Source organism: Danaus plexippus, chromosome 17 (genome assembly GCF_018135715.1).
Source record: "Danaus plexippus chromosome 17, MEX_DaPlex, whole genome shotgun sequence".
NCBI lineage: Eukaryota > Metazoa > Arthropoda > Insecta > Lepidoptera > Nymphalidae > Danaus > Danaus plexippus.
This window is the reverse complement of record NC_083548.1, coordinates 5,965,482-5,980,086: the sequence shown is the minus strand read 5'-3', so window position 1 is coordinate 5,980,086 and position 14,605 is coordinate 5,965,482. Positions and strand designations below refer to the sequence as shown.

General features: G+C 29.6%; 2 protein-coding genes across 2 annotated transcripts; both read right to left on the bottom strand.

Moving 5' to 3' along the window:
• Positions 1–181: 181 nt before the first annotated feature.
• On the bottom strand, positions 182–2,495 carry LOC116771398 (uncharacterized). The gene is made up of 4 exons (XM_061523309.1): positions 2,183–2,495; positions 1,634–1,810; positions 1,363–1,436; positions 182–1,193 (listed from the first exon to the last, which is right to left on the bottom strand). The coding sequence occupies exons 1-4, from the start codon at positions 2,232–2,234 to the stop codon at positions 1,050–1,052; spliced, it is 447 nt and encodes a 148-aa protein (XP_061379293.1). The 5' UTR covers positions 2,235–2,495; the 3' UTR covers positions 182–1,049.
• Positions 2,496–5,278: 2,783 nt separating this feature from the next.
• On the bottom strand, positions 5,279–12,372 carry LOC116771378 (lysozyme-like). Its single transcript, XM_032663222.2, has 4 exons — positions 12,214–12,372; positions 8,085–8,258; positions 7,342–7,415; positions 5,279–5,749 (listed from the first exon to the last, which is right to left on the bottom strand). Exons 1-4 carry the CDS (start codon positions 12,278–12,280, stop codon positions 5,594–5,596), a joined length of 471 nt encoding a protein of 156 aa, XP_032519113.1. The 5' UTR covers positions 12,281–12,372; the 3' UTR covers positions 5,279–5,593.
• Between the last annotated feature and the right edge of the window lie 2,233 nt (positions 12,373–14,605).

Sequence of the window (14,605 nt, the reverse complement as noted above, 5' to 3'; positions counted from 1 at the left end):
CACCTGATGTATTAATAAAATTATTAACATCGGTGAAGTGGGTAATTTGAAAACAATTATAATGAACGAAAACACGAAAAGGAATATTTTCGATACGAGAAGGCTGTCGGCGCGACATATATTATATGAAATAAATCACGCTCTTGTTAATTATAAAATACGTATGGAATAAATAATAATATCGTTCGTATGGAGAATTATATTTTTTATTGGAAAGATTCAATTATATTAAAGACATTAATAGTTAATTTTAAAACGAAATAGGATAAAAAATCTTTCTAAAATACAGTTAAATTACGTGTATCAGTCGTTAAAAGGCAGCATTAATATAAATGTTAGGTATATGTATAAGATAATTAATGTATGCAATACATCGAATACTTTATTCTCACTTACCTAATATTATTGTTACATAATTATCGCATACAAAATAAATAACTTGTAGGGACTTTCATATTTTTAAAAGTTTTATTAATTTAAATTATGATTGTTGATTTTATACGGAATTGTTATAAGACATTGCACTGAACTATTTACTGGTATATATTCATACGACATCGTTAACGTAGATATAAGCGTGAAAACTCAAAACTTTTCGTGTTTAGTATACGTGCGACGTGGTACGGGTCTACTACTTTTTATTTGGATCTTCGCCTAAGATAGATTAAAAAAAACTGGCTTGTTATATCATTGTTTAAATTGTTTACATCACCATAAAACTTATAACGCATTTATAATATTAGTAAGCTACTTTTTAATCAATTTAGTACAATTAATTTAACAAGTATCTTTGTCGAATCGGTAAGATAGGAATAAAAAAGCCAATCGTTAAGCATGATTAATGTAAATGCATCAAAAACGTCCAGTTTAAGAAATAACACTACATTTTACGGACTGTAATCTCGCTTTCCCGTGATCAAGATTGCTGAAAAGTAAAAAAAAAGCGGGAAAAAATTTAATTAATAAAAATTGCGAGTTCTTAGTTACGTCCGAAAAATATAGTCTCAATTAATGCGAGTAAGTTTCCTCTTGAAAATTGTATATATCGATCAATTTGTCAAACGGCATTGTTGGAACAGTCTTAACCGACGGCGTCCTAAAGGTGTGAGGTGTAATGGTTCGCTGCAAGTGGATCCGTGGTGGTTTATCATCATGTAATCGAAGCAATCCGTCACGCCATCTTCATTGCAGTCCTGGAATCATTCGAAAACAATATTCAAATCACATATTCGTATTTTTATTCCATAGTAAAAAAAATAATACATAATGTATAGATACTAATATAAATTAAAATGTTTATTTTTTAAATTATATACATAAAAAAATATACATAAAAATATATTTTTATATATATCCAATTACCTTGCCAAATTTTGCCATATACCCTTCAACGATTTTCATAGAGCAGTAAAAATCTCTCGCACAGTCTTCATATGCTGTTGAATTAGAAGGAAATATATTATATATATGTAAATCCCTCGGTTCGTTAAGAATTGTTGTTTACTAAAAGATAGCCCAAAACAGCTGTTCCCATTTTAAAAATTTTAGTACTAAACCATAATAACCTTCAGGCAGAATAAATGTGATCCAATCCCAATAAAAAAAATAATTGGGATATTTAATAAAACCTTACCTTCTTTCCTTTCTGGGCTGTCTTCCGGCAGAGTTGGTTTACCTGCGTCCACCCAATAAACCCTTGAGATGTAGAAAGGTCCGCAATAACCATCCGTGCAGCTATGACCGAGATCACACCCCGCTACGTGGCACAAACAACGAAGACACGTCTCGTTCAAATTTGACACGTGAAGGGCTGAATGTAAATAAACCCAATCTTATTGACATGCGGATATCCGGCTATCGTTTTTTTTAGTCATAGCTTGAAACGATCCAAACTTATTCTGAATATTTTTAGATCATTATTTTTTTATCGTTATTGAAAGGTCATTATATCGTGCAAGTTATAATTATATTCTAGACAATAGCTTATATGCAACCAATATCGTTAATGTGCAAGTATGTATGCATAGTATGGCCCTTTGTGCATATCACTGTTTTTATGCTAAATGGCAGTTAATAATATTATAACATAGGATACAGTGAATTCAAACGTATACTCAAAAATATATTCGTTTTACAATAAACATTTACATAATGACATGGAAATCAGTGCAAACATACGCACCTGCCACCTCTTCGAACACCAGAAACGCACTAAGGAAGAGTATAAGCAACATTTTCGTAACTTATTTTAATGTGAATACAATTCACTTCGTACGAAACACACAATGATACTAAACAAACCATAAACAAGCGTAAGGAATTCTTTTGACGATGACATAATATATTAGGCTTTGGAGCAAAAAATAGCGACACTCGTAGGCGAATCGATTTATACACCCGTGCTTTTATATACAACTGACCACGTGTATATATACATTAAACCTCCTTGATGTTCTTAGAAGTTAAATTCACAGTACGAATGCATTACTACATCCGGAAACGCTGGGACATTCAGAAGGTTAATCGTGTACATTCGATCTATTAAAAATATATAACCTTTTTTGTGACACAATATAGAGTAATAATTTTCAAAGTTCTCATATAATATATGTGTATTAGGGGATTTTTCCTTTTTTAATTAATGTTGCATTTATTTTTATTTATTCAGGCACCGTATTGTTTATTATCAGTCACCCCGGGGTCAAATAAACAAGTAGAATACGAATTTAAAGATAACGCTTTGCAATTATTTATTGAAAATTATATATAAATCGTTTTTATTCTCTCAGTTTCATGTATATATATATATATATATATATGCTATGTTTACAAATATATATATATATATATATATATATATATATATATATATATATATATATATTTGTAAACATAGCATATAATACAAATATACATTAAGATTTTTATTTATATAATGTTCCTATTTTTGTTTTTCGTCTATGTTAGTGACAGGCGCTGATATTTTTTAATTTTTTTGTTTTTATACGGAGCGTCTAAATATTTTATTTGTTCTTGGGACAAAGACTGACCAATTTAGATGATTCGCGAAGTAATCTTTTTTTGGTCTTGTGAGTTATTTCGGTTCTAAATAAATTCTAGACTACTATTACTATATTTTATTTTCTATTCTTGGTTGCAAAAAAACATATATTAATTCTGTAATAAAAATCGACAATGCCGTGAAAAATCTCTTATTACATATAGTATTTTTTTAAACGACCAATGTACTTCATGGTGTGATATTTTAGCAATACAAAATCTAGATTAAATCTTTTTAATGTCCAATTTTTGTCTTTTAATTATTCATCTTCAAATTCAAATAATTGTATATGGAAAATTTTGCTATTAAGTACTTATCAGTTGAGTAGTGGTATCAGTAAACGGATACTACTACTTATGTAATATTAATATTTGATTTTACGACACAGTGATGTTAGTTTTCGTTTGTTTTGATTAATTTGTCCGTAATGCCGAGAAAGAAGTTTTTTAGTCCAGAAAATGTTTAATACATATCTACTTCTAAGGGAAGAAATAACGCGGGTCTTCGGATGGCGAGCAAAGGTAGCTTGTCGCCCCATCAGAACCAGACCAAAGAGCACGGCGCGCAGCGTACCGCGCGCGCCTCAAAGAACCATCAGGCCATCACAAATGTGGTCCTAGATTCGTTGACGAGCTGGGTTGCGGGTGCAAGCACAATAATCTACCGCAGCCTGGCTCGGAGCATGAGGAGGTTTTCGGTCAGTAGGAGTCTGACACTCCCTGTTGCCCCACCAAACAACCATTGTTTTTTTCTCTTTTTACTACATCCATAACATTGACGCATGAGGCTACTTAAAGCGTACCCTCACGAAGAGGGACTGTGCGCGATTATGTTCATCCTATCTGATATATCCTATCCAATAAATGCAAGCTGTTTGGGAACAAACCAAGGAGTGTCTCAGTAAATATGTCTTAATACGATAATGGGTAATAGCTTATACGAAAAGGATATGGTTCTGTCAAACCTAACTAAGGTAACCTGCCACAATATAGAAGCTAGCACCAGACTGTTGATACCCACTCCTGGCACAACATAGATGGAGTTTGAAATGGCAGTCACTGCCTTCTCACTAGGCTTTCCTACCCTAGAAGAAGAAATAAGATTCGAGAAATTCCAACACGTGCAGAAAAACATTGAAAAGTTTTCGGATGCTTCAAGGCATCTCAGGGTTATCCCTAAGAGATGTCGTGTGATCCCTAACTGTGACTAACATCAGCGAGAGTTTACGAGCTCGAGGATTATTTGTTTCTTATTCAAAATTAATTGTAGAGTAGAAGCTCATACCGAGCTCATTCTGTCTGCGATTTCTTTTGCAGATTGCTTAAACTTGAGGAAATTAGAGCTGTTAAAGAAAACGACAAACGCCTTTACCTGATCTAGGCTGCCATTAATTTAGTTTTTTTGCCGCTGTATTAAATTACGACAAGACTTGAGCTATTTGATACCATCATTTGATTCAACCAGTACATATATGGAAGTGGTGAGGTTTTTTTTCAGCGTCACAAAGCGGTCACTACATTTATTTGTTACCCACCATAGTTCATAGGAACAGCGGAATTGATTGATTTACCATGAATGAAGTCACATTTTGTGCCAATTGTGATATCATTCGTTGCTTCACAAGGACAGATGTGACCAATCGGAAAGGCTTTGAAAACACAAACACCCCACCTCATCTGTTCTAAAACTTCTTTTTGGGAACTTATACCAACTTTTTCGAGTCAAAAATATTTCTTAAGAGGTGGATCCCGTTATCATAAACAGTATCCTACCGCGATCGATATTGCGGTTCTGGTTAAAAAAAATGATTTTCAATAATGGATGCTTTAAAGGATGCTTTGATTGTAAACTTTATGATGTAACAGATTTGTAACTAATGTTTATTGCTGAAACACATTCATATTTAAATGAAACTAGTATTATTAACCGAAACGTCGGGATTATGTAGTTTTTAAATAATAAAATCCGCGTAGTTATGGTTTCGGTTACTTTACACCTCGTCTGCCCGTGATCACGGTTGCTGCAAAGTAACCGAAACGTCGGGATTATGTAGTTTTTTAAATAATAAAATCCGCGTAGTAAATCCGAATAATACTAGTTTCATTTAAATGAATAAAACTCGCGAAAATCTTAGATCTCATTACACATTAATATTTCTTATAATCTTATATCAGAACTGAATACCATATAGAGTACATAAAAATAAAAGACAAACAATTATTGTATATTATCTTTATTTACAATAAAAATATATTCATAAAAAATATTTATTTCCTTAACAGATATGACTATATGTATATATTAATGATAGTGTTTTAAGTTTTATTTTTTATTGCATAACTAAACTATTCCGAATTCGAATATTTATCATTCATTCAAATATAGATAATTAAAGTGTTATGAACGTATATGAATGAATGAATGGAATAAAGAATGTCATTTTTAAATAAAACCCATTGTATTTTTAAAATCTATCCGACAGTTATATTTGATTTCTTGAGCCTTTACTACTGTACTGTTGTTGAGTGCTTATTACTTTCCCTGTTGTTGTTTCAAGGCCACGGCTGCGACACATTGGTTGAAGACATTCACGTATTGGAATGGCAACTCTCCACCACATCCGTATCCGCCCTTCTTGTGTATCGCCATATAGTCGTAACAATTGATAACACCATCGTTGTTGCAGTCCTAGAAAATATATTTATTCCTTATTAAAAGTACGATTGTTTTTTTTATAAAATGAAGCTAATAGTAAAAGTTTCAAAAATTTCGGACAAATTCGTTTCGCTTGCTACACGGGTGAAGGTGTAATGTCATTGGGTGACGTCCGTAGTTTATGTCACGCTAATTCCATACTTAGACCCTTACTATTAAGAACTGTGTTTATTAAATAGATCGACTTCGTGTTAAATGTTAATAAGTATAGATAGAGTATGTAAATAATTAAGTTTTTCATTCACATTGAAGTGCCGCGTTTGAGTGAGTATTTTAAATTTTAGCATTTGAATTTAAAGCTTTTGACATCCTTTCCTCACTTGTCATTAAGTCACATTCTTGTTTATCCCCCCCCCCTCCTCTCTTTTAACGTCTAAAATTATTTACAAATTACACTTTTGTCGTTTTATAGCAATCAATAAAAATTTGAAATCTCACTTGTATTTATCGTTCAAAGTGCATTTTGACTTTGAATTGTTTAAAACGTCTTTCTTCTACATGTAATAGAATAAAAAATACGAGCGGTTCCCAAAAAAACTATGTAGTTTTTAAACCAAGTCTATAAACGTAAATAAAAAATGTAGCGTTCGACATTTTGATCGCAGAACTAGTTTCGTGACATCATGCCAGATGTATTTAACAATGACACGAGTTTATGCAAATTTATTAATTCCAATCACTTTAATGTATAACTTTGACAGCGTTATATTTTTTGAATATCAGACAGCGAAATATTTGAAATATAATTTATTGATTTTATTTTGTCGAATAAATAAATCCAGAATCGCAATTTTAAAGTAGATTTTTTTAATACTCATTAAAAAGCGAAAATTTTGTTTTATTCGAATTATGTTGGACTTTTTTATTATCTATGAAAGTATGTATACAGTATCAAAAAAAAAGAGTTGTAAAGAAAAATTGGATTATTTTTTTGGTATTTTTTTTTTTATCAAAAACTGCTAGAGTAATTCGAATGATTTTTTAAAATTAAGTCTTAAAAGAAAAAAAAACATACAAAGCCGGGTAAGGAACAACTTTGATATTATTGTCGACTTATTTTTGAACAAAAACCCTCTATATTCCGTCCTTGTTCCAAAGTGTTGCCATGTTTGCTTTAAATGTTTGCGTCAATCTATTTGTTTAGCACTAATTTGCATTCAGAACAATAAAATAGTCTCCAAACGTTTGTCATACAAAAATCTTCAGTGATACATTCAGATTCCTTATAAACTCGTACATAACTTAAAATCATTTTTCTGTTATAATAATATTATTCTTTATAGCTATATTTCACTGTCTCGATTCTCGGTATGAGTTCATCGTGTCTCTTGACCCTGTTGATATGCTGTTCAGATTGTTTGGCTTGTTATGTACAATAATATATATATATACAATATATTAAAATCGCTTATTTGTTACGTCGATATTATTATAGCCTTTATATCTTTTTATCAATTTATAGAGTGTTTTCTTTTTAAAGTATCTTAAATAACTCTTTTATTATTTAAGATATAGAAAAGTGTATTAAAATTTATAATTTATTTTCCAATTAAACTAATACTTACTTGTCCAAATCTCCTCATGTATCCTTGCACTGCCAATGCGGCACAGTGTGGATCGTTGGTACATTTAGGATACGCTGGAAAAAAAAACAAGGCTTTTTATAATTGTACTATTAACGTTTGATGTTGGTTAAAGAATTTTTTTAAATTCACGTAATTTTGCAACAAAAGTGTCTGCAATTTTTTAAAAACGAGTAAAAAATTGCAATACAAATTTGCTATATTGATTTAAGTACATAATGAAGCCTCTTTAAGTTCGCGTCATCGAGGTAGGTATTCCAGATTTACAGCGAACATACTGAGTGACCTCCATTAAAGTGTTTTTCAAGGCGGTAATAAATAATGTTTAAACCTTGTATACTATTCACGGTCACTATTAACCGATGTCAAAATAAATGATTCAATGTCCTTTATAGTTTCTACCGGTTTATTGGTTTTGGTAGCAATTAAAAGCAGAATATTTATGTGTCATTGTTTTTTTTTTTATTTTAACATTTTTGATGCTCCACATCTAAAATAAAACCTTCTTGACTGTTGAACTTTTTCAACAAAAACAACATCTGGCTTTATGTGACAAATATAATGACTTCCAACGAAAATGATATGTTAGAATAGTCGGTTTATAAATAACTAAAAAACCATTTAAGTTTAATGATGTGGATTTTAAGAATTGTTTTCATAAAAACATTATGTAATAATATTAGACCTTTTAAGTTTACAAGATAATATAAACAAAAATATCATACCATCGGGTGAATCAGGAGAGTATCCTGGCAAAGTGGGTTTCCCTGCATCAGCCCAATAAGCCCAAGTGATGCGGAAAAGACCGCAGGAATCTCCATCACACTGCAGACCCTGTTTACATCCAGACACGGCCTCGCAGATACATCCGAGGCAAGCGTCTGTCACTGGCTGAAGACCTGAAAATAAGATAAATTACTTACTCGCCATGTTTAAATAGGTTTTGAGAAATTACAAACAAAATTTTCTTTATATTAATTACATATATATAACAATATATGATTCCCTTGTTTATACAACGCAATAATATTTAAAAGAGTAATGTTTTCGTATCTCTTGATACACACACGATATATAAGCAAATCTAGTATATAAGCGATAATATATAAGCATGTCGCGTTTGTTTATATCCTTTAGGTATTAGCTTTTATGTATGGAGAATAAAAAAAAACATTCTCTAGGATATACGTGAAATTATTTATGTTAATGACCAGAGGACTGACAGGTTGTTTTTTGTTGACGTCAATAATTTCGTCAATGTTTATAGGAGACATAATTTTAAATAACGTTTTTATAAGCAGTTCAGCGTATCTTATGGTATAAAAACTATGAATACATTCAGATTAATTTATTTCATATTAGTTGGGACTAAGTTGAATTTAAAGAAATGTACCATATTTAAAAGTGCTCATAGAATACAGGTTCGGGAGTCAGGAGTGTTTATATTTGCAAGTTTGGCGCTAAGGCATATAAAATTTTACTTTATTAATTATAATATATAAGTATGATCAGGTTAAAATAGTAATTTCCATGTTTGAAACGAATTCTCACGCTATTCTTATATTATTTTGTTAGTTTAGATCCGGTTAAAGCCATGTTATTATCGTGTTCAGTTGACCTTCTTACATGCGGTTCTCAGTAAAGACTGAGAAGTCCGCGTTCTAGTTGTGTATCGATAAAATATCTCTGATAATAATATAATTAAACTTTTCCTTAATTCGAGAGTTCTAGGTATTGTTTAATTTAAAATATATCTTCACACAGTGTCATTGTCAAAAAATATTCTATATATTGGTACATAAATAATATATGAATTAGGTACGTTATAATTGTAAAAAATACTTATTTTATTTCAATAACAATAAATGCTATAAATTTGAGTAAAAAAACAACCGAATGTAACTTAAATGTCAATCTCTAAACAATTGCCTTGACATACCTATTGTGCGAGGGTTTGAAATTTACAGCCAATTTAGACAATTATGTCAGTCTTGTCAGATTTTCTGGACATATATTTTAAGTGATGTCCCATTCTTTCTACACAATGTGGGTTTTCACGGTTTTCAAATAATGTTTTAATTGTAGTTCTTTGTAATATTAATCAATTTATAACAAAGGCGGTGCAATTATTAGATGCGGAAGCAAACCGGATGAATTCTGCAATGATCTCAGATGATCATTATGTACGTGGTACAGTTTACTGGTATGTTACGGATAATATTCATGCATTATTTATATAAATTGCTACATTAGTGTTTCTCAACATATTTATACATGTTAATAGTAATTGCAAGAAAATTTTTGTTATATAAACAGAAGTATTTTCTTAAGAAAAATCACATCAAATCACTTAAAGTTTACGGAAGTATAGGAGGCATTATAATTATAACTTTTTTATATTTGTTAACGTTGTATCATTGACGTACATCATTGTGTGGGATCTAGAACAGGACTTTACAAGCAAGGTTATGATGTTTTTATATTATTCCGTTATGCAAATTAATATGAATTATCATTAAAGCATTTGATTACTATTAATTACTGATTGTTACATATTTACGTCAAATATGACATTTATTTATGGTAATATTATTTACATATATAATAAAATGAGTTAACAATGACATTACATCTTACATGTTGTTTTTGACAGTTAGACTTTGATCATGATTCATTCAGCCTATCTCAAGGCATTGACTAAAATTGAACCGTATAAACAACTGTTCAGTGTTTTATTTTGTAGGAAACCTATTCTCAAAAAAAAAAAACATTAAGTGTGTGTTTTTTATTGATTAAATATCTCAAATGACTCAATATATATATATATATATATCTAAGTTCCAAAGTTCTATGGATAGTAAAGTTTCTCTTCCGTAAAAGTTCTTGTTATCAACAGTGGTTTTAGATATGACGAGAATTTTATCTTAGATTGAGATCAAACTAACGGATAACGGGTAGTGCAACGGTATTTTAGTTGTCCCTACAGGATGCAGTTCCTGTTATGGCCTATTTAACAAGTTTCTGAATAAATTTTTATCTGTGCTAAAAAAAATAAATTACAAGATTTTCTTGTATGATTTGTACAATATTTATATATTTAAATTACGTAGCAGGTTATAAACTTACAATTTAAAAAAAACATTTTCACATTTTATAAAATGTATATAGGTTTAGCTAAAAATTAATCAATTTAAATTTAGATTAACCAGTTTGTGGAAGCGGTATATGATTCTCGTTACGTTAACTCATTAGCAATAATAATATTAGTTCGTTGTAATATTTAACTGTACACATAAAGTTGCATTCAAAATAAGCGTATAAAGTTATTTATCGAGAATTTTTTCCAATACAATATCAACCATGTTATGAATATTTTTCTTATATATGTTTGCGATTCCATTAATTTATTGTATTTATAACTAGCTGTTGCCCGCGGCTCCATCCGCGTGTTAATCGCTTTTCGCATAACCATATATATATCAAACTTAAAATTGACCATAATTTCTTTTTCCCTTTATCGATTTTGACGGAACAAAGTTTTAACAATGCTCCTAATTATATGTAATCCAACCGCGTTTAAATCCGTTGAGTACTTTTGAAGTTATAACGTAACAGACAGACAGACAAAAATTTCAAAAATTGATTGTCTTTTGGTTTCTATGACTCTTCTTTAATTGCCTCCTATCAGTTTTTTTGGAAAATATATTTAATGTACAGACATTAGATTTTTACCGTCTTATTATATGTATATTGATTTGTACTAGTAATTATCAATAAATAACAGCTTAACGTCAAGTTTCCCGGAACCTCTATCATGTTGTAATAATTGAGGATTAATTATGAAATAGTTACTTTAAATAGTTTTTTTTTTTATTAAATTACCCGAATCAATATAGATTATATAAAAAAAATCTCTTAGGCTAATTAAAGATGAATAATGTTACCAGTTGTTGTATGAATAAGGTTATTGTGGAATAATTTATTAAATATAATAAATCTATATATAATTTTGACAAGTTGATTTTTACGATTAAGTAATTAAGTGATTTCCATCAGGATATACATTAAATATATTATTAAGAAATAATTGCCAAGTGGTAAAGCCAATTTTATAACAAAAGAAATACATAGATACGTGGAATTAAAGTTGCCGATAGTAGTTTAAACTTTAATTTGGATTGCAATTAAATCCGATTATTTTAGGATAGTTTTATATAACATACAGAGAAGTAAGTAATAATATTTTTGAGGAATTATAATGTTGAAAAATATTTAAGTCAGTTTATTAGCGTTTTTTTATAGGATATATGGGAATGGATATCGTGTGACTTACTCAAGATAAACTTAATTTAGTAATAACTACATATTTTAATTAAAAGTTATTTGCCCTTCTCACAATATCTTCAATATAAATTATATCAGTGAATTTAGTGTAAACAATATAAATATGCATATGCTTTCACAGCTTGAAATAAAATTCTCATTAAATGTACAAGAGAAATAAATTTTTGTTAATAACTTTTTGCTTATAACGGGTTATTAAAGCTACACTCCTTAATACATTACAATAAAAGGTAGTTAAAAACTAAAAAGAATAAATTATTGCTAGTGATGATCAATATTTTATAATGTCATTCGATTTAAAAACCGGTATCGATATAAATTCTGCAAAGAGGAAAATTTATAATGAGAATCGAGTCCAGTTTTAATATCGATGAATTTTTTTTCTACTCTAAACATTGTTTGAAAAAAAAAAAAATAGTCTGTTTGTATACTGTAAATGCCGGAATGTAAATACCGCCAATTTGTTATTTAGTATTATTATTATATATTTTTTATTAAATACAAACTCACCGATGTCCGCTACGCAGATACCGATCAACATAAATATGGCACTGATCTTGAACACGGCCGACGCCATTGTGAATAAATAAAAATATAAAAAATTAAAGCTTGATACGTGCTGTGTGGTCGAGCATCTGATGCAGACTGATGTTGCTGGCCTTAAACCATCTTATATGTACACGAGAGCATCACAGGATCCTTCTGAATTATTTTTAGTTATTTTTGCCGATTGTTATGTCAAGTACATTGTCTTCCGAATATAGTGAGTAATAAATTTATGAACTCTTTGATATGGCAGCAAATTATTTTTTTATATTAAATAAGTTGGAATATTTGACGAAGTTTTAGGTATGGTAGAAAATATTTTTTTAAATATATTATAGGGTATAAGTGTTGTAAGGTTCAACAGATATTCAGTATAAAAAGCAGTCTTATCAAAGTACTTCAATAAATAGCATCATTGACTTAAAGACTTATAAAAAAGACAATAATTTAGTTTTCCATCCTAAATAAATCCGACTACACAACGCCATTTGCAATAACGAAATCTTTTTTTTTTATTTACTAATAATATATGTAACTAAGCTAACTACAATCAGCCAATATTAAAATTAATAGGAAATATAATTGATTATATAAAAAAAGTTTTAATATTTATTTATAAATTTAACTAAATACTAAAATCAAATAAAACATTCGTATTTCTATCACCGCTGTGCAATAAACGGACCGTTAGTTGTACCGGTGTAAAGACATAAATAAAATATCTGGTTTAATTTAAAATATCCTTTAATCGATATAACCGTTAGCGGATTTCAAGACGTACGCGTTATATACGTAAAAGTTTTATAATGCTTATACAACGTGAGTTATGTATTAATAAAAAAAAATATTATAATTTATTTGTATTAGTTTGTTATATGTAGCTATATTAAATCTAACTTGGGGAGCCATTTTGAACATTCATTTTGTTTATCTTGTATTAAAATTATACTAATTCTTAGAAATGTTGCTTAAAAATTTGTTTTTATTACCATACAGCTTAGAACCATTATCGTACGTGCATCAATATCGTGACGGACATGTATTTATAAATGGATAAGGGAAAATCCTGTATTTCATTTACCAATCTCGAAAATTATAATTGAATACTAACGTCTAAATGTCATCGAGTGACGTAAGTTCTTTTTTTTTAATAAGTACTCGATAGTGTGTGATTGCCATACATCCATCCCACCTGACAGTAAATAAAATGAAGTCTCATATTGTAAATATACTATTTTAGTACAAGCCTTCCATCATTCTTCGAAGACTACGAAATTGTACCTAGGTTATTTTGCATGAACCTAATAAGGAGGCGTACCTATTTCTTTGTCCGTATTGTAGGAAGATATAATAATGAAGAATCGATGTAAGTCTAGTTGCACACGGATAAAAAGGAGGTAGAGGAATTATATCATGCAATAATTGAGCACCCTTTCCTATGTGTATTTTAAAAATAGGGACTAAATTAGTTTTACCCAATAACGCTTAATGATTTAATCCTAAAGATTTAATGAAAAAAATACTTAACTATCTGCAGATTTCAATAAATATTTAACATTTTATTTATAGGATTTTTTTTTTAATTGTAAGGTATAAGACACTCCACATCAAAATAACTGTGGAAACTGTTCATGCAAATAGCTCTGCCTTACTGAAATAATTTATTGTAATATAAGCCGTATGTTTTTCAATTAATAAACAAATAAATATCAATTAGACAGCATTACTAGGGATATTTAACAGGTTATTGTGATTTCCAACAATGTTGAGTTAAACGTTCGGGGTGGGGGGGCTTGGAGGGGGAATAAAAAGACAGAGCGAGAGGGAATACGTGGAGCTCGAACTCATGCGGGCATTGCATTGCATGTGATTTGTAAATACAATTAAGTTTGTCTTAAACGAACACTACAATTTCCTTAAAAATCAATCTAGCCCTATCTGTTATCATTCCAATATTACGAAGTTTCATTTCTTCCCCGAGAAGGAACGCTCTTTTATTTTTTATTTTTTAAGTTTTGAAAGCCTTAAGCGGGACTTATTACTATATACAGCTAAGATTTATTGAAAAGAATTTTCATAACATTTGTAATTATGTAGACACCAGTTTTTTTTGGTAAGAATGTATGCATCTATTGTATTATAAATATAAATTAACTTAAAAAAAAATAATGATTTATTTTTTATTTATAAGCCCTATATCCTTTTTTTCTATCTCTTTTATACTTCTTACAATTTAAACTTTACTACGACATAATAGTCGTAGACTTATAAATGAAATACGTTTAACTTTGTGATCGTCGGTGTTCTGTGTAACGTACTAAGCTCGTTCTAAGGGTACTGGGTTTTATGAAAAGGG

What these genes read in the sequence shown, in the direction of transcription:
- LOC116771378 (XM_032663222.2), bottom strand. Translation starts at nt 12,280, where the DNA reads ATGGCGTCGGCCGTGTTCAAGATCAGTGCCATATTTATGTTGATCGGT. An exon ending in TATCTGCGTAGCGGACATCG is followed by an intron (nt 8,259 to 12,213) that starts GTGAGTTTGTAT and finishes TCTTATTTTCAG; the next exon opens with GTCTTCAGCCAGTGACAGAC. An exon ending in ACATGAGGAGATTTGGACAA is followed by an intron (nt 5,750 to 7,341) that starts GTAAGTATTAGT and finishes TATATTTTCTAG; the next exon opens with GACTGCAACAACGATGGTGT.
- LOC116771398 (XM_061523309.1), bottom strand. Translation starts at nt 2,234, where the DNA reads ATGTTGCTTATACTCTTCCTTAGTGCGTTTCTGGTGTTCGAAGAGGTG. An exon ending in GGTGTTCGAAGAGGTGGCAG is followed by an intron (nt 1,811 to 2,182) that starts GTGCGTATGTTT and finishes ATTTACATTCAG; the next exon opens with CCCTTCACGTGTCAAATTTG. An exon ending in ATATGGCAAAATTTGGCAAG is followed by an intron (nt 1,194 to 1,362) that starts GTAATTGGATAT and finishes GAATGATTCCAG; the next exon opens with GACTGCAATGAAGATGGCGT.